The 18,796-nt window shown below is 43.8% G+C and overlaps 1 protein-coding gene across 2 annotated transcripts in view; it reads left to right on the top strand.

The window, feature by feature from the left end:
* FARP1 (FERM, ARH/RhoGEF and pleckstrin domain protein 1) overlaps positions 1-18,796 on the top strand; it is a 276,447-nt gene that overhangs the window by 162,335 nt on the left and 95,316 nt on the right. For both annotated transcript variants that reach the window (XM_084880262.1, XM_084880263.1), the window contains one exon: positions 18,447-18,551. In XM_084880262.1, the coding sequence (XP_084736388.1) occupies positions 18,447-18,551 (105 nt within the window). The remainder of the gene's footprint in view (positions 1-18,446; positions 18,552-18,796) is intronic.

Genomic DNA, 18,796 nt, shown 5'->3' with positions numbered 1-18,796 from the left:
CCAAGACACACCGTTAGGCTGTTGAATATTTTTATATTGGAAGATTCATTTTCTCAACGCCAAGAATCTCCTTTCCTGTGATTCTTGATGTTTGCTTAGCCTTCTGAGCCCCAGCCCTGCCCTGTTTCTACTGGCTGGAACGATAGAATAACTCTCCGTTATCAGCCAAAAGGTTGGCTGCTCTAGAGCTTGGAGGTGATTGCATCCGCAGTCTCTGTCCTGTTGTTGGGTGTGGTGAGAAGGGTACCAGGTGCTAGACCCCTGGGTTCTACAACCTCTGTACTTGAGTTCTAGCTAGGAAAGAAAGAATTCAAAGCCAAGACTCAAATTATAAGATAATTTATTTGGCAAATCACAGAGGTAGAAGTAATTTGTATAAGAAATGGGCTTAGGCCCTGACCCGTTTGGCTCAGTGGATAGAGCATCAGACTGTGTACTGAGGGGTCCCAGGTTAGATTTCAGTCAAGGGCATGTACCTTGGTTGCGGGCACATTCCCAGCAAGGGGTGTGCAAGAGGTAGCTGATTGATGTTTCTCTCTCATCGACGTTTCTAACTCTCTATCCCTCTCCCTTCCTCTCTGTAAAAAATAAATTGAATACACACACACACACACACACACACACACCATATTTTCCGGCGTATAAGACGACTTTTGAAATGAAAAAAAGTCAACCGAAAATCGGGGGTCATCTTATACACCGAGTATATCCCAAAAAACGTCTCTATATGCCGCTAAACGAATTTTCCAACTCGATCCCGCACCAATCACTGCAAGGCTGCTCGGACTGCCTCTCTAACTCAGCCAATTCAAGCAGGCTTTTTATGCATGCAAATTATACATGTTCTGTACCCGAAGCTACACCGTGTTCTAGTAAAAAGCCTGCTCAGATTGGCCAGAGTCAGAGAGGCGGTCTATTAAAAAAAAGAACTGGTGTTGCCTCGGAAGTGGGGGGTAGTCTTATACAGCGAATATAGGCCTAAACCTATGTTTTAACTGTAAAATTAGGGGGTCATCTTATACGCCGGAAAATACGGTGTGTGTGTGTGTGTGTGTGTGTGTGTGTGTGTGTGTGTATGTGTGTGTGTGTGTATGTATATATATATATTTTTTAAGAAATGGGCTTAGGAAACGAAGTCATAGAGGTAAAGGAAGGGACTTTGAGGCTCAGAAGTAAGGGAGGGAAAGAGATATGTCTGGGAGTCTGGGGGAGGGGAGGGGAAGGAGATGAGAAAAGGGAGGAGGATGGGGTTGGGAGAAGAGGAATGGGGAAGGCAAGGTGTCCTGCCTGGAGGGAAATTAGCTGGGTCCTCTTTCCTAAGAGTTTTAAGGGTGGAGATTTTAGGGGAGGACCCAGGGGAGGATTTCTACAGAATATTCCTCGGGTGTGTCCTTTCTGGATGGGAGTCTCCACTGACTGAATGGCCAGCACCAGGGCAGGGGGTCATTATTCACTGCAGCTGGTCCTGAGGTCAGCCTTGTCCTTCGCCATTGCTGGTCTGGTTTTGCTGCTTTTCTGGGCCTGGAGCTGGAATACAACTGAGGCCTAGATGCTATCTCTAGGGAGGAAAGGTTGGTGGCATGCTGGGGTGGAAAGGTCACCCTGGAGGCAAGGTCCTACCCTACAATTGCCTGTTGCTAGGCACCCAGAGCTTTCCATCCTGGTGACCTTCTGTGCCTGGCCCACCGTCCTTGCTCTGTTCATGTCTGTCTACCTGCCCACCACACTTGGAGTGGTTTGCTCTCCTTGTGCTTTTCTCAGGAAGTGAAGAACTGAAAGTTGTCGAATTTTTCTAAGTCACAGCTTCTTTGCTGGCTCCTATTTCTCCTACTAGTTAGACCTGGGTGGCCCTTCTCACGAATCCCTCCATATTTCAGCAGTCACCTCTCTGCAGAAGGACAGTAGCACATGTGATTTTCCTGGAGGGTCAGATTTCAAAGAACGTGGGTACAGGCTCTCCCACACTTTTTTTCTAATGTGAAATGTGTTCTGTTAGAGTGACCCAGGGGGCTTAGTTCTGGCTGCTATCACAGACTGCCTCAGACAGAAATGTATGTCTCACAGATCTGGAGGTTGGGAGGTCTGAGATGAAGGTGCTGGAGAGTTGGTGTCCGGTAAGAACCCGCCCTGTGTGCACACATAGTACAAGGGACAAGAGCGGTCTTGGGAGGCTCTCTTCTAAGGGCACTAATCCCATTCACGAGGGCTCCATCTTCATGAACTATTCACCTCCCAACGGCCCCACCTCCTAACACCATCACGTTGGGGGTTAGGTTTCAACATCTGAATTGGGGGGTGGGTGGGCATGACGACACCAACATTCAGTCTGCTGTATCAGTGGTGCTGAATTCATGTCTTCGATGTTGGGATGGCAGAAATTATTTCTTGCCCATACTCATATTCCCATGAGTACTGAACACAGTACTTCTAGGAATATATATTTAATTTTTTTTTTACAATATCATTTTTTACTCAGCTTTATATGCAACTTTGATTTGATTATTAAAATGGTTGACCTTTGTTACTGGCCCTCTAACTCATAGGTGCTGCTGCTGGTACTGGGGTATCCATACGATGTTGCTAAAAGTGGAGGCTCTTGCCCGCCTCACTGGCCATTTGGGGTGTAAACAGTCTTCCCAGCACTCGTCCAGCTTCTTCACTGTGAACCGACGCTGACTTCCGGGTGGAGGTTCCAAATGAAGTCCAGGGGCAGCGGGGGACGTGCTAGTCCTGGCTCTCTTGTGATTTTGTACCTCTGATCTCAAGGTCAGGTGTCTCACCTCAGTATTAGATGTGCATCAGAGGCATTGATACCTTCTTTATTATTATTTTTTATTTCTTTATTGATTAAGGTATTACATATGCGTCCTTATCCCCCCTGCTCCGCTAAGGCCCCCTGGTGTCAGTGCCCATTGGTTAGGCTTATATACATGCATACAAGTCCTTTAGTTGATCTCTCCTCCTTACCCTCACCCTCCCCTACCTTCTCTCTGAGGTTTGAACATTTGGTCGATGCTTCTCTGTCTTTGGATCTGGTTTTGTTCATCAGTTTATGTTGTTCATTATAAGCCACAAATGAGTGAGATCATGTGATATTTATCTTTCTCTGACTGGCTTATTTCGCTTAGCATTGGTACCTTCTTAACACATATTCAGATCTCGCAAGAATATTCACCTTCATATTTCTAGATTTTCCAAGTTGGTCTCGATAGAGCTGTCAGACAGAAAGAATCTGTGGCTGGGGAGTTGGTGAAGTGCAATTTATGTCTCATGTTTAAAAAAAAAAAAAAAAAGTAGAAACTGAAACCACCAGGGTCTGAAAGCTGCACTGTTCCTAATACCCTGAAACAGCCGCAGGGCATCTCAGCAGAGAAAACACAGCTTGTTTCACCGCTGCTTTTCATAGTTTTGCCTGACAGGCGTGGAGGCACACGGAGTTCAAATGAAGCTGTTACAGATATAATAAATGCTTTTGAAAATTTCCATTGGGCCATCCATCAATAGATGTCTTCTTTGAAAAATGAATGAAAATCAAACATAAAGACACAAATGGCTCACTCAGAAATGAATAAGCACACGCAAAAGAGCATTCGTGTGCATGAGTGCCGCCTGTCCATAGTGTTTTATTTTCTCTCTATATTTTTGTTCCATGCAGGTAATAAACCCACTTGGCTTATAGGATCATGAAGGAATGATTCTATTCCAGTCTGCTACTTAGAGGTTTAGAGTTCCTTCCTTTCTCTTCTTTTTAAAATCATGGTTTAAAGAAAAAACAAAATTCACCATCTTACCCATTTGTGATACAGTTGAGTAGTGGTAAGTATATTGACATTGTTGTGAAACAGATCTCAGAACTTCTCCATCCTGCAGATCAGAAGCTCAAGACCCATTAACAAACAACACCCCCTCCTCCCAGCCCTTGATGACCATCATCCCACTTGCCATTTCTAAGAATTTGTTCCCCGTTTTCTTTTACAAACCTACAGTCCCGAGTCCTCTCTCCCGCTTCAGCGCAGTTGGGACTAAGTCATGCCTCTAAGGAACAGAGAACAGGATGTAATTTCACAGTGAGTTGGTAAAATGGAGAGCTAGCTTATACCCCGGAGTATATAGGGGGCTCTAATTTGTTTTTCTTTTGGCACGTGGAGTCACTGTTTAAAATATGTTAAAGTCATCTTGCATGATTAACTAAGAAATTAGATGGTGAAACGCCTTGAAAACTAGATCTCTCTCCTGCCTCTCTCAGCCAGAACTCAGTCTGACGATCCAATTTCTAGTTAAACCTGTGAACTCTGCCTCTTCCGTCAGGGTGTATTTAATTTTCAGCAGATGATGGAATCTGTTTCAGAAACACACTGACTGCCCTCCAGTATTTTAGTTGGACTTGTTTTTAGCGCTAATGCAATTGTTTATAAATGGGGGCGGAATGCATGTACCGGCTGCACACTGTTGTTAGAAGGCTGTCAGACAGAAAGTTTGAGGAACGCCATCTTTATCCAGGGAACACACTCAGTTCTCAGGGGCCTGCATCCTTGCTGTATGTCGCCAGGACAGATGAACATTGTGAATGCTGTGCCATCATGGAGACTTTTCAGAGACAGCCCTGAACTGCTTTGCTTTGCTTTGCTTGTTTGTTTATTTTTGGTTTGTTTTTCTTTCCAGAAACATCTGTATGTTTTCCAACATGGCTTTTTCTCCAGTGCTAATATTCAGTCACTGGAGGCTGACACTGTTACTAAATTTTGTTTATGTTTATAATGGGCAGAATTTTATTTAAAAGGTGTCATCCGTATCCGTGCTTTTTATTATCTGGCTTGCATTTGCATTTCCCCCTGTTAACTTTGAGCATGGGTGACACTCCATGAAGGTAAAGTGTCACTAAAATGGTGATTGCTGAATGTTCGGCTTTTAGACAAGGCGTTTGCACTGAGCCAGGGGAATGTGCTCAATCCAAAGGCATCATCCTCTTGACCACATTTTGAAATAATCACACAAGAGTAAACTAGTGAACCTGCTCAAAAGGGAGTTGATGGCCTGGATCCCCCAAAAGCACGGCCTCAGAAGCATTTATATGAACACTAGAGGCCCGGTGCATGAAATTTGGACACTGGGGGTAGGAAAGAGGGTCCCTCAGCTCGACCTGTGCCCTCTCGCAGACATTCTTAGCGCTGCTGTAGAGGCAGGAGAAGCTCCCGCCACCGCTGCTGCACTCACCAGAAGTGAGCCCAGCTTCTGGCTGAGCAGTGCTCCCCTTGTGGGAGCCCACTGACCACCAGGGGGCAGCTCCTGCATTGAGCATCTGCCCCCTGGTGGTCAGTGCATGTCATAGCAACCGGTCATTTCGTTGTTTGGTCAATTTGCATATTAACTTTTTGTTATAAAGAATAAACCCTCCTTGTTAGTTCACATATTCTGTTTGCAAAAAGCATCTGAGGGGTTTGGCCACATGGCCAGTTAATGCTGGTGAAGAGACAGTTTCCCTGCCACTCCAGTCTTGTGTAATGTTGCCAGTTTGACATAGGTTTCCTGATCCGTAGAATGTCATTGTTTATTTTCTCATTTTCGTTTTAACATTTTCCCTATGGTTGGCCTTTCATGAGTGATTTGCTTTTATGGCTTTTGGAAGCTGTCAGCTGTTTGAGCAACAGTTTCTTGAAGTAAAAATATATTCAAATTGGCTTCACATCTAGACCCCAGCTTATCATTGTGTTTGTTAAAGGCTGTGCTATTCGTAGCTTTCCCCATGCGAATTGTAGGTTTAAAGTGGTTCCATTCATTCATTCATTCTGCAAATCTTTATGAGCTCCCACTGCGTCTCATGCTGTTCTGATGCACAAAACAGATGAAGATCCATGTGCTGGCAGAGCCTGCCGTCATCAGAGAAAGACAGCCACGTATAAGGACCACTATTAAGAAATACTATTGTTTTGGATGCTACAGAGTGATAAGTGAAAGTGAAAAATTGAAAAAAAAAAAATAGAGTGGAATAAGGGGGGAGGGGTGGAGATGTGAGGGGCAAATTACAGTTGTAAGTAGGGTGTTTAGGGTCAGCCCTCCTGAAAAGCCAGCATTTGTGTAAAGATTGGAAAGAGGTGAGGGCCTCATCCATGAAGATTTCTGGGGGAGAAAGTGATCCAGGCAGAAGGAGCAGTCCGTGCAAAGGCCTTGAGGCAGGTGGCCTGTGTGGCTGGAGCGGAGGAAGCTTGAAGCAGAGCGATTTTATATGAACTTGCACAGGTGACATGGGGTGGAGCAAATGTCCTGGGGCTTTGCTTTCCATTGTGAGAACTCTGACATTTACTCTTGAGTTGTTGTTTTTTGTTTGTTTGTTTTTAAATATATTTTATTGATTTTTTTACAGAGAGGAAGGGAGAGAGTTAGAGAGCTAGAAACATCGATGAGAGAGAAACATCGACCAGCTGCCTCCTGCACACCCCCTACCGGGGATGTATCCGCAACCAATGTACATGCCCTTGACCGGAATCGAACCTGGGACCCTTCAGTCTGCAGACCGACGCTCTATCTACTGAGCCAAACCGGTTTCGGCTTACTCTGAGTTTTGAGCAGAGAAGTGACACATCGGATTTAGTAGCAGATGACTGTTTCCCATGGAGCTGAGAAGCTATTTGGGAATTTTTTTACGTGGTAAGTCAGATAGTAGTTGTACGTGACCGAAGTCAAATGCAGCAGAGAAATACAAGGAAGTTGTCATGAAAACATTTCATCGAGGTGTTCAAACAGGTGAATGTGAGGAGAATGTTATAAGAAGTAAGCCAAGTGGTTTCCAAGGTCTCGTGTGCCATGGCGGTGGGTGTGAATCAAAGTCACTGAGCGATGCGTCCCCAAACTCTTCGTGCGTGTGAGATTCCGTGCGTGTGAGACTCTGGGCGTAGAGGTGTTTGAGGGTGCGGGTGATCCGAAGTTTCCAGGTGAACCTGATTTTCAGAGTCCCCCCAGAATCATTGCTGTGCTAGAACTATTAGCTCCTAATAAAACCCTGGCTGCTGGTCAGCATTTCTTCCTATTAAGTTTGTAAAAACTTAGAGAATCGGTGACGTACGCCATGCAGAATGATCGTGTTTGTCAGCACTGCGGTTTATTAGCACTCAAGGGGCTTGTTGTCTGATACTTAAAGGAAAAATGTGTTTAATTCAGACTCTTGGCAATCCTTCTGGCAGAGTATTTTTGGGTGTGCTTTCCATGCTTTTGCTTATTCGTTTCTTTTTCACAAATCTAGGGTCTGTGTGCTTAGGGTGTGTCTTAACTCTAGCAAGGTGCTGGTGGGAAGGGACTGTCATTAACAGTGAACATATCATTGTTTTGCTTTTTAGTGTTTTGTTTTGTTTTCCAGTTCATTGATCATAACAGAGTCCTCCTAACCCCCACCCACCACTTTCTCTTATAGACACTGTCTCATTCCTCAAAGCCCTCATCAGAAGGTACTGGAATATAAGGGAAAGTATACATTTTATTTTATAGTGGTGAAAGTGTAGTAAGGCTTAAAAATACTCGAGAGGGAGTTTGCATAGCTACCAAATGTTGGAAATAACCTGGCAAAGGTTTCAATTAAAAATGAAGTATAATGGCCAAAACCGGTTTGGCTCAGCAGATAGAGTGTCGGCCTGGAGACTGAAAGGTCTCAGGTTCGATTCCGGTCAATGGCATGTACCGTGGTTGGGGGCACATCCCCAGTAGGGGGTGTGCAAGAGGCAGCTGATCAATGACTCTCTCTCATTGATGTTTCTCTCTCTCTCCCTTCCTCTCTGTAAAAAAAATCAATAATATATATATATATATTTTTAAATGAAGTATAATGGTTAACAGTGGTTTATTGAGTACCTTCTGAAAGTGGACACTTGATGTGTCTTCACCTCATTTGCTTATCCTGGCTACTTCTCTAGGAGGTATTATTATTCCATTGTTCAGAGGGAAAATCCATGCCCAGGGAGGCCATTTAACTTGCCCAGACCGCAGGATGGTAAGTGACAAACCAGGCGTCGAAGTTATGACCCAATGAAACTCACTCTGGGCTGCTCTCCAATGTAACCGCATACATTTTTATACCTAATAGTAATAGCTTCATTTATTGGAAGAGAAGCAAAAGTTAGGTTTCCCTCTATTTTTATAATGAAAATTCTTTTTATAGTGCTTGACTTTGCCTCCCACTACCCCTCCCCCCTAAATTTACCAGTCCCTTCAATAGATTTTCAGTATTCTTGAATTTTTTCAACATTGTGATGAAAAACCCATAACATAAAATATAATTTATCTCAAAGGTTTGCAAGTATATACAGTCCAATGGCAATAAGTACATTCACCTTGTTGTGCACCTGTCACCACCATCTACCCCCATGGCTCTCTCTGCCTTCCCAAACTGAAACTCCGTGCCCACAGAATAAGAACTTCCCCACCCCTGCCTCCTCCCAGCCCTGGGAGCCACTGTTCTACTTCCTGTATCATGTGCTTTCTGTCTTTATTGCATATGCTTCTTGTACCTTCATTATAGACTTATTTATAAGTTTTCTTTCCCCTAAATTGAGTGTGTGCTTACATTAATCTGAGCATTCCAGTTTTTTAAAAGGAAGAGAAGTGTTCACTTTATGATTACAACTCTGACCTCCTTGCAGATACTCAAACCTGGGGCTGGAGCCCACTCCCACCTCAGTCACTTCCACTGTGAACAGACATGGCGCCTGAAAAGTATCCGAAAAGGAATGACGAGTAGAGAGCACTGGTTCCGAGGTTCTCTGGGTGCTCGAGCCAAGAATTCTTAAAGGAACCTGAAAGCCATGACTTACATATTATACTTTCGAATTTAAAAGCTTACCCTAGAAAAATAGTTTTAGTCCCCATTCTCCCCACGGACTAATTGAAAAACACTAAAAATGTTTCCGGATTAAAGTGTCTGTTAACATCTCACATAGCAATTATTTTCTTTCATTTGATGTTCTTAGAGGTTCTCCAAGACCCTGAGAGATGGGTTTTGGAGGAAGGCCGGAGGGAAGGCGGGAACCGGGAGCCACATTGGGTGGCTTTGTTCTACCGTCTTTACCTTGCTGTTCGGATGCCAAGCTAAATTCAGTGAAGTATCTGCCTTCCATTGTCCCTTGAAATACGCATGTTGGAAGCCAAGTGTGTGATAGCAGGCGTATTTTCAGAAAGTTCAGGCCCAGCAGGCTGGTGCACTTTGGAGGTTTAATTAGGCCACTGAACCCAAAGAGAAACGTGCCAAACGAAACGGACATAAGGAAAATGCACACATCCTTCTGCTGCTGGGAAGAGGCTAATGCTGGTTCCTTGAGTCATACTCTGGTTTCTGCTCGCCTTACTCATTATTTGTGGGATAGTTTATTCCCTGCCTCATGGATGTTTAAAGCAGCAGGAGGTTATGCAAGATTTTTTTTTTTTTTTTTGTAAATTTTGGAATTTTTTTTCCTCATCTGCTTCTAAAAGTGATTAAAAGACAATGAATTGCTCAAGATCAAGAGCAGAGTAAGCCATTCTGAATAGCTGAATTCTCCATAGACTTTTTTTTTTCTTTTGCTCACTGCATTACAGGTTTGCAAGATAGCAATAGAAATCCACTACTACTTGAGTGTGTGTGCGCGCACGCACATATAATACATGCATGCACACACATGTGCACACACGCACACACACGGCACAGTCTTGGCGTGAAGGAAGAAGGGCGGTTCTGTACGAATGACGCCGTGGTTTTAACGTAGCTAAATTACAGCGAGGGAGCTGAAAAGGCCCATTCTCCTCCTGGCCTGGAGTCGGGACTCTGAAACCCAATCTGAAATGTGTTTAATGAGTGTTCTGAACGCTGGGTCTCCATGCAGCGGGGAACAAGGAGCACAGTGTGTCCTGGCAGACAGCGTGGCCACCCTCGGAGCCATGGCCAGGAGGAAGAATCACTGTGCTTGTGGACCCTGTGGACAGGCAGGCCTAAACATTTAGCTACATCCTCCCAGAATGGAGGCCTTGTCTCCGTTCTCCAGACTTGGGTTTTAAAGTTGTAGTTCCTGTTCTTGCTCTGGTTGGCATTGCACCACCACCGTGATCACACCGGGTGCTGACCGGACTACCACCAGGTCTGCTGTTCGGCTTTTGAGTAATTTTCTTGCGTCCTCCGTCTCCTCCTGCATCACTAATACCCAGTAGAGTTTACTGAGTGCTGGATGCCATCTTCAGAGCTCAATGTCTGCTCTGTCATTTAACCCTCGCCACACCCCAGTGAAATGGTTCAACCATTATTCCCACTCTACAGAAGAGAAAACTGAGGCCCTAAGCGTAACTTGCCCAAGGTCAGACTGCCATGGAACTGGCAAGAAGGCAGCCCCCAGAGTTTGTGTTCTTAGTGATTGTCTTACACCGCCGCTCCAAGTCACTGAAGGGCTGGGCGCACAGCACAAGAAACATCTCGCACATTTCAGCTATTCCGCTTCTGTCTTTTAAAGATTTATTTCTAATTATATATATTTTATTTTTAGTTTTAAAATATATTTTATTGATTTTTTACAGAGAGGAAAGGAGAGGAATAGAGGGTTAGAAACATCATGAGAGAGAAACATCCATCAGCTGCCTCCTGCCCACCCCCTATTGGGGATGTGCCCACAATCAAGGTACATGCCCTTGACTGGAATTGAACCTGAGGCCCTTGAGTCCCCAGGCCGATGCTCTGTCCACTGAACCAAACCGGTTAGGGATAATTATATATATTTTATATATATATATATATATATATATATATATATATATATATATATATATATATTTCAGAGAGGAAGGGAGAGGGAGAGAGAGCTAGAAATATCAATGATGAGAGAATCATCAATTGGCTGCCTTCTGCACGCCCCCTACTGGGGATGGAGCCCGAAACTGGGGCATGTGTCCTGACCAGGAATCCAATCGAGACCTCCTGGTTCATTGGTCGATGTTCAACCACTGAACTACATCAGCCAGGCTCTCTGGCCTTTATCAATCTAAAAAGTTAAACCCTTAAGATCCTTATGTCATTCTTGCATCATTTCCTCCCCTTGTGGGTCTCCCTGGGCAGAAGGCACATTGTTCAAGTTGTTGGAAGTCGAACTGGGTGTTAAGTGTCTCCTGTCCTCTCCTCGTTGCCATCTCTTTGTCCTCGGGCTTAGTTTCTAGGAATTTTCAACTGTATCTTTAAACTCCCCTGGTGCAAGTTTTCTTTCTGCTCTGCTATTTTTACTCCTAACAGCTCTTTCTTGTTATCCAAATGTTCCTTGTTATAACCTTCTGGGGTTTTATTTTTAAGTTGTAAAGTCCTAGCTATATGAGGATACAAATTACAGTGTCTTTAAAAGTTTTTTACTCCACCCTGCATCACCGAAAGCACCTGGCTCTCCCATTTCTGACTTTCCGGGGAGCTCTGCGTAATTTGGCTGCTTCCTGTTGCTGACTCTCTCCTGTCTTCTGTAATTAGATGTCAGCTTTTTCCTCTGTCGTCTTCTAGAATTTGGGAGAAATTTCTCACCTGCTGTCTCTTCTATCATTTTTTTCTGAATTTATTCCTTTTCTCCTGTTTTCATTATCTGAGTGTTAGTTTCAGCAGGCTTCTGGGTATTGTGGAGAAAAGCTGCATGTATTCAGTCAGCCGTATTGAGCCACAAGCTTTTCATCAGCTATATCGAGTCGAGTCTAGCAATGGCCTTCTGCTAAAATTGCCAAGATAATGTGCTTTATAGACACATAGATGGGTTCCTGTAGATTTCTCAAATTGCACTCTCCTTGAACTTCTACTTGCTTGAAAGCTCCTGACTGTGTGCGGAGGGGCGGGGAAGGTGACGCCCTGGATGGACAGCTGAGGAGAGAGAGGCGTAGAAGCGGTGTGAGCGGTGTGACTGCTGGGGCTGGATCCCATCCGTTCTACCTCACCCTGTGGAAGCAGCTCAGAAGAGAATATTTTGTAAAAAGAGCTTCAGTTATAGTGCATCATTCACATCCAAAGCAACAATACTAAAAAGAGGAACACTTCTTAACAGGAAAAACGAATTGCCTCCCGTAATTAGTCCACTGTTTGGTGAATATATTTGGTTGTCAAATTAGAGAAATTTTGAAGGCCAGAATTTTTATCTCAAATCTGTTCTTCGGGTTATCCATTTGTTTTAATCCCTTTACTTGAAAGGGACAGTGTGGAGCATCAGTGCTTTGTCCCTGCAGTTCTGGAGGCTACAAGTCTAAAATCAAGGCATCGTCAGGGCCAATGCCCCCTTGCAGCTTCTCGTGGGAGCCATCACTCCTCAGGCTTCCTTGGATCCAGGCTGTATCACTTCAGTCTCACCTTGCTATTTAAAGCATTGGATTCTCACCAGCAGCATGGGGAGCCTGTTAGGAATTCAGATCCTCAGGCACCATCCCAGCACCTGGGGCTTATCAAGGTCGTAAATCAGAGAAGTGCTGCTTGGAGCCACCTCCTGCAGCATTCTAGGGCAGAATAGGCAGGGGCCCAGGTGTGGTGCTGCCCTTGGGCATGTGGATGTGGTAGCCAGGCTTTGCGTTCTGTGGCAATGCTGGGGCATGCCTCTGAGGCTGGGAAATGGACCTCCTCCTCTTCCGTGTCAACCCACTGGCCTGCCATGAGTTCTGTAAACTAACAGTTCCCCATCACAGTAGCAGCTGCAATAATGGAGAACTTGTGTTGTGTGCCGGACTCTTTGCCAAACACTTTGGGGTCATCGCTTTGTTTAGTGTTCATTGATCCTAGGAAGGAGATAATATTTCTAGTCCTTTCATGACTCCGTGTGCTGTGGACTGAACTGTGTCCCCACCCCCTCCCCAATTCAGAGGGTCTTAGCCCTAATCCCCCAGACTTGCTGGATTTGGAGCAAAGTCAAGTAAGGTCATAAGGGGAAGCCCTGATCCTGGTCCCAGAGGATTAGTGTTTTTCTAAGAAGAGATGCCAGAGAGCAAATGCTCACTCCCTCACCTACCCCCCTCCTCTGACAGAGCACTTACCATGTATTCTAATTTGCCTGCTTATTTGTCTCCACCCCGACTCAGAAAGAGGCACTTACCTTATTGATGTCCTTCCCTCAGCATCTAGCTCAGCACCTAGCACAGCACCGGCACAGGGCAAGGTGCTTGATAAATGTCCCCCAGGTGCCTCACACCGTAGTAGTGACTAACACTCCCACTCACCTGGTGGCACACTGCCGGAGAGCCCGAGGAAATCTGCAGTTATAGCGGCCTAAGATCAGACGTGTTGAAGGTTCGTGAATGATGGGGATTTGAACCATATTCCAATAAGCTTTAATGGTGGCAGAAAGGGGGCTGAGGCCCTTGAGAGACACCTTTCCCTTCTGCTGGATGTTGAGAGCATGGCCTGGTTGCCGTGGCGATACTGATCCCAAAACAGAGCTCTCTGAAACTTCTGCAGGTGCAGATTTTATAAACCTGCCCAAAGGTCATCTTGATAGATGTGTCTATGAGGTATTTCGGAAAGGCAGAACCTTAGCTCAGTCTTCAGTGGGACGCACCATTTTTCAGACCCTTAGAGAGGGAGGAGAAGACACCCCCAACCCAGGGAGAATTGTGTCTTTATTCTTTTAGAGGAGGAAAAGATCTACTCCCCCATAAAACTTTATGGGACAGAAATTACCCGAAGGCACAGACATATTTTAAGAGCACCATAAACTAAAGCAACTTTGGTTCGGTTTTTAATAGCTTGGAGCTGCATGTGAATGTGCATATTGTTTATTATTCAGAGCTTACTTGCCAGACATTCCCCCAAGAATTCAAACCTCCTCCTAAAACTTAATTTTGTAGGGTTGCGCGAAAAGCCAAGGGACATAACGGTTTGAAGTCAGCCAATTTATTTGTCCACTGGATTAAAATCCAAATGCCTTTTGGAGCATAATTAAAAGTGGCCAACGAGAAGAAGGTGGTAACATTCCATTATGTAGTTGTACTCTGGTTTGCTCTCTAAAACATAGCACGTTATTACCACCTGGCTTCTTCTCTGTGAGGAGTACCCTTGGAGAATATGTTAGCCAAGGCGGGCAGTGTGTGGAGGCCACAGTTTCTTAGAGGCTGGGAATCCTCAAGGCCTGTACTCTCCTAGTTCGAACTCTTGGGGACAAATTTTTAAAAAAATACATTCTATTGATTTTTTACAGAGAGGAAGGGAGGAATTGATAGAGTTAGAAACATCGATGAGAGAGAAACATCAATCAGCTGCCTCCTGCACACCCCCTACTGGGGATGTGCCCACAACCAAGGTACATGCCCTTGACCAGAATTGGACCCGGGACCCTTCAGTCCGCAGGCCTGTCCACTGAGCCAAACAGGTTTTGGCAGGGACAATGTTTTTAATTCATTTGTCATAAGATCCCTTTCATATTAAACCATTGGTAACAAATGCAGGTTTTCAAATGATCCCTAAATAATTAGGTTTCCTTCCTTATATATGACAGCTTATATAGCCTTAATATAAATGTGTGTGTGTGTGTGTGTGTGTGTGTGTGTGTGTGTATCTTAAAGTAAGTTACTATTTGAAAAAAATCCCTTTACAGTTGAATTTTCCTCAGGATCTGTTCTCCCAGTTTAATCTATACCATTGCCACTTTTACCCTCCTTTCAGGTTTTATTGACTGATTTGCATGTTTGTTTTAGCAATAAGGGGCTAGTGGATTGCTAGCTTTTAAACCTCAGCATCGGTTTTCAGTGCAGAGCCTACACCAAATGTATAATTTGTGGTTACGTCCACCAATGTTTATTTTATGACTTTTTTTTTTGCCAGACACATAGAAGAGCTCTTTGTGCTGAGAAATATTAGTGCACATGTGTGGCTGTTCACACATTCTTCCCATGTGATAGCTCCTCTTCACAGCCACTCTGCTTGAGCCAGATCCAGCCCCTCCATATTGTTTTAAGATCTAACGTGAAGTAAGCAGATTCTATTGTGAGTGACCCTCCTCAGTTGATTATAATGTGAAGCCTATTCCTCAGTTCCTTTCCCCCCTTTCCTCTGCTTTTTTTTTTTTTTTTTTAACTGTGGCAAAATGGACATAACACAATTCATCATTTCAGTCATTTTAAAATATATAATTCAGTGGCATTAAGTACATTCATAATGTTGTGCGGTCACCACCACTAGTCATTTTATGTTCTGTGATATGGTTCTGGGCAGAACTACTTTTAGTGTGAGGCTCAGAAATTCATTGGAGACGAGTGAAGAAAAGTGAAGTTATTTGGACTGGTGGAGAAAATCCACAGGAAGAGGAAGTAGAGGGATCATTTTTCACAAAGAATGAGGACGCAACTTTTCCTCCCTCCTCCAAGATGTTTTCTCAGTAGAATTTAGGCCTTGTACATGGATACTCCCAGGCAGTTCTACCCCAGCTCCTAGAACAAAGGGAACTGGGTCTCTGGAATCGTGATGTCTGGGAGCATTTTCGACCATTGTGCCTGGTGCACTTTGGGGTGTTAATGCTGAGGGCCACTTACTCATGAAGTTGTTGTGGAGTGGTTGCATTTAACCCTTATAAATATTTCCTACTGATACACCCCGAATATCACCAGCATTCATAGGGAAATTCAGGCATCTGTTTTATTGATGATGGTTAGGAGCTACAATATCATTCAAACTCTAAATTCATTTCTCCCTATATAAAAATGTTGGCATCATGGAGAAATCATTTCACACAAAGGATTTGTACAATATCATCAACTTTAAGGAAATTGTTAAGAATTAAGACCCAATTCCTATCATTTATCAACTAGATTCCAGGCATCTATTTCCAATCTATTTACCAATCTATGCCGGATACATTCACAAAACGCTCTGCTGACTCTGTTCCCCTCGCCTGTGGGCTCCATAAGGCACTTAGTTGAACAGCATGTCTTTAAAAGCATCCATTGTGTATCGATTCTTTTGTTTGTTTGGACTTCCAGCGTGGAATTGTAGTCTCCTGATGTCAAGTTCTCAAATTCACTTATTTCCAGGGATTCTTTGGAAGCGTGAGTGCTTGCCAGCAGGTCAGATAATTGGTAGTTTGTTTTGTAACAAATAGGAAATGTCAGGAATTGTGAGGAAGAAGGATATTGTGACACTGGCTTGTGGTCTTCTCTTTAACAAACATGATATAGGAATGCTTCCACAACTTCTTAGGCCCGGGCCTTTGTTTATAATGTTCTTATGAATGCCTGCAGATTCTACAAGGCAGAGAGGAGGGTCTAGAACAAAGAACTGTGTGTCAGTTACTCAAGTAGCTCTTTGGGGGCAGGAGTGAGAACTTGAACCCAGGACCCTGCTTTAGCTTGGCTGAAAAATCCCCAAGTGTTCTCAGCATGACTGGTTAGGGCACAGTGTGTCCCAAAGAGAGGAAAAGTAAGATTGGTGACCAGTAATCCTTGTGGCTCTAAAATCCACTGGATAAATGCAGGTGCATGTGGGCAGCAGGGGGTGGGGTATAACTGATAGAAGAGAAGGGGTTCTATTCAATGACCTGTTGCTCCTGCCATCCTTCAGTAAAGTAAAATGACTCTACCAGTAACCTTTGACCAGGCATTCAAAGGCTAACGCCTGGCTTTAGAGTTTGGAATTATCCATGGAGAATATTACATGCCATTAGATGGCTGTGAATATCTTCTGGATTTCAATGATGAGGAATTATGGGAGCATACATTGGCATCTGTTTTAAAAGAAAGGCCCAGCCTTTGTGACTCAATGGGTCGACCAATGAACCAGGAGATCATGGTTCGATTCCCGGTCAGGGCATATGTCTGGGTTGCTGGTTTGATCCCAAGTGTGGAGCGTGCAAGAGACAGCCCATTAATGATTCTCTCTCATCATTGATGTTTCTATCTCTCTCTCCCTCTCCCTTCTCTGAAATCAATAAATTTTTTTTAAAGGAAGGTGCTTTATTGCTGGATGTTGAAGCACCTTTGATGGCTCCCCAGGTATCGCTGGGGCAGGCTAAATGGACTTGCTGGTCTCCTGAGTTACTCATTGGTTCCTCAGATGCCCTGCTCTTCTCAGAGAGGAGGTGAAACTAGAAAAGCAGTAACTGGAGATGATCATGTCTTTGAAACATTTTTTTTCAGTGTTTGATCTGTGAGGTGGTGTTGGGTCTGTTTTACTAGTGGGTCACTAGAAGTCTGCTGGAGAGTGAAGAGAAACCAAGGCATATGATTCTAAGCTTCTTGGGTAGAAAATGGGTCCTTATATATCATATTCTCTTAGCTTATAGATTCAGTGTATAGGAAATACATGCACAGCATTGGTTTTAACAGGCATTGCTAGAGTGTCAGATGCCTTGCTAGGCAATAAAAATAGAAATAACTCAGAACCTAATCAGAGAGACAGACTCATAGCTCTTTAAAATGAGTAACTTTTCCTAATTTTCTTATTCATTCATTTTAACAAAATTGGTTGGTCTTTAAGCGTACAGGATTAATAAAATATGGCCTTTCCCTTCAATAGATCTATAGTCTAGATGAAGACTAGATGAGAGTATGCCCAGAGTATTATAATATCCAAGAGAAGAAAGCCTGAAATGTTACCATATTCCTGGGGGGAGAGGTACACGGCAGGGTTTCAGCGGGATCCTGAGTTGAGTACTAGTGTCCACACAAAACCTGCACACAATTATAGGAGCTTTATTCATAATTATAAAAACTTGGGCAACCCCAGTGTCCTTCAATAGGTGAATGAATAAACAAACTGTGGTCCATTCAATGGAATATTATTCAGTGGTTCAAAGAAATTAAGCTCTCAAGGCAGGAAAAGATATAAAGGAAGCTTAAATACACATTGCTAAGCGAAATATGACAATCTGATTCCAACTATATGACAATCTAAAAAAGGCAAAACTACAAACACAGTAAAAAGATTTTAATGGTTGCCATGGATTAAGGAGGAAGGAGATAAAGGTTGAATGGATAGAGCACAGTGGATTTTTGGGACGATGATACTGTTAAGCTGGATCCATGATATTACACATTTGTCAAACTGCACAGAACTATGCAACGCAAATAGTGAAACTGGATTTCAGGTGATAGTAATGTGTCAATGTTGGCTCAATAATTATAGCAAATATATCCCACTAATGCTGCAACTTTCAGCCTTTTGATCTTGTAAACATAAACTAATTACTAACTTCTGCAGCACATAAAAAAATTTACGTTTTTTGCCAATCTGACAAAAAATATGTATAATTTTGATTCATTGACACCAGACAGCTGTGGTTGTCATTTTTTAATTTGACCATGTAAGGCAAAAGAGGTGAGTGCCCCTGACTAACTGGTCAGGTAGTAACATGTTTTAGAAATTCTGGCGGCACACCAGTTGAAAATCACTGCCCTAGTGCAAGATGTGAATAACGGGACACTGTGTGTGTGGCTGGCAGCGGGGTCTGGGGACTCTGTGCTCCTGCCTGTGTCGGAGGGAGTAACGCCTCTTGTTTCTCTTCCAGCAAAGAGCCCCGGGGAAAGTGTTGCTGGATGCGGTGTGCAACCACCTCAACCTCGTGGAGGGCGACTATTTTGGCCTTGAGTTTCCTGACCACAAGAAGATCACGGTAGGGGATGCCATGATGATGTTGCTATTTTATTATCTGTTTGACTTGGGAGAAGGGAGTAATCAGGATCTTTTCTTGCCCATACAGAAATATACAGAGGAAAAACACCCAGAAAGCGTTTTTAATCTTTTTCTGAAAGTAATATGTGCACAGCATTAGCAAATTCAAAGAGAATACACATGAAGGCTATCTCCCTCTCACTCTTTCCCTCATCTCTCCCTCTGGGACCATTACCAGTTTCTTAT

This window comes from Pipistrellus hanaki (genome assembly GCF_964339955.1).
Source record: "Pipistrellus hanaki genome assembly, chromosome: 3".
NCBI lineage: Eukaryota > Metazoa > Chordata > Mammalia > Chiroptera > Vespertilionidae > Pipistrellus > Pipistrellus hanaki.
This window is presented reverse-complemented; position numbering and strand designations above follow the sequence as displayed.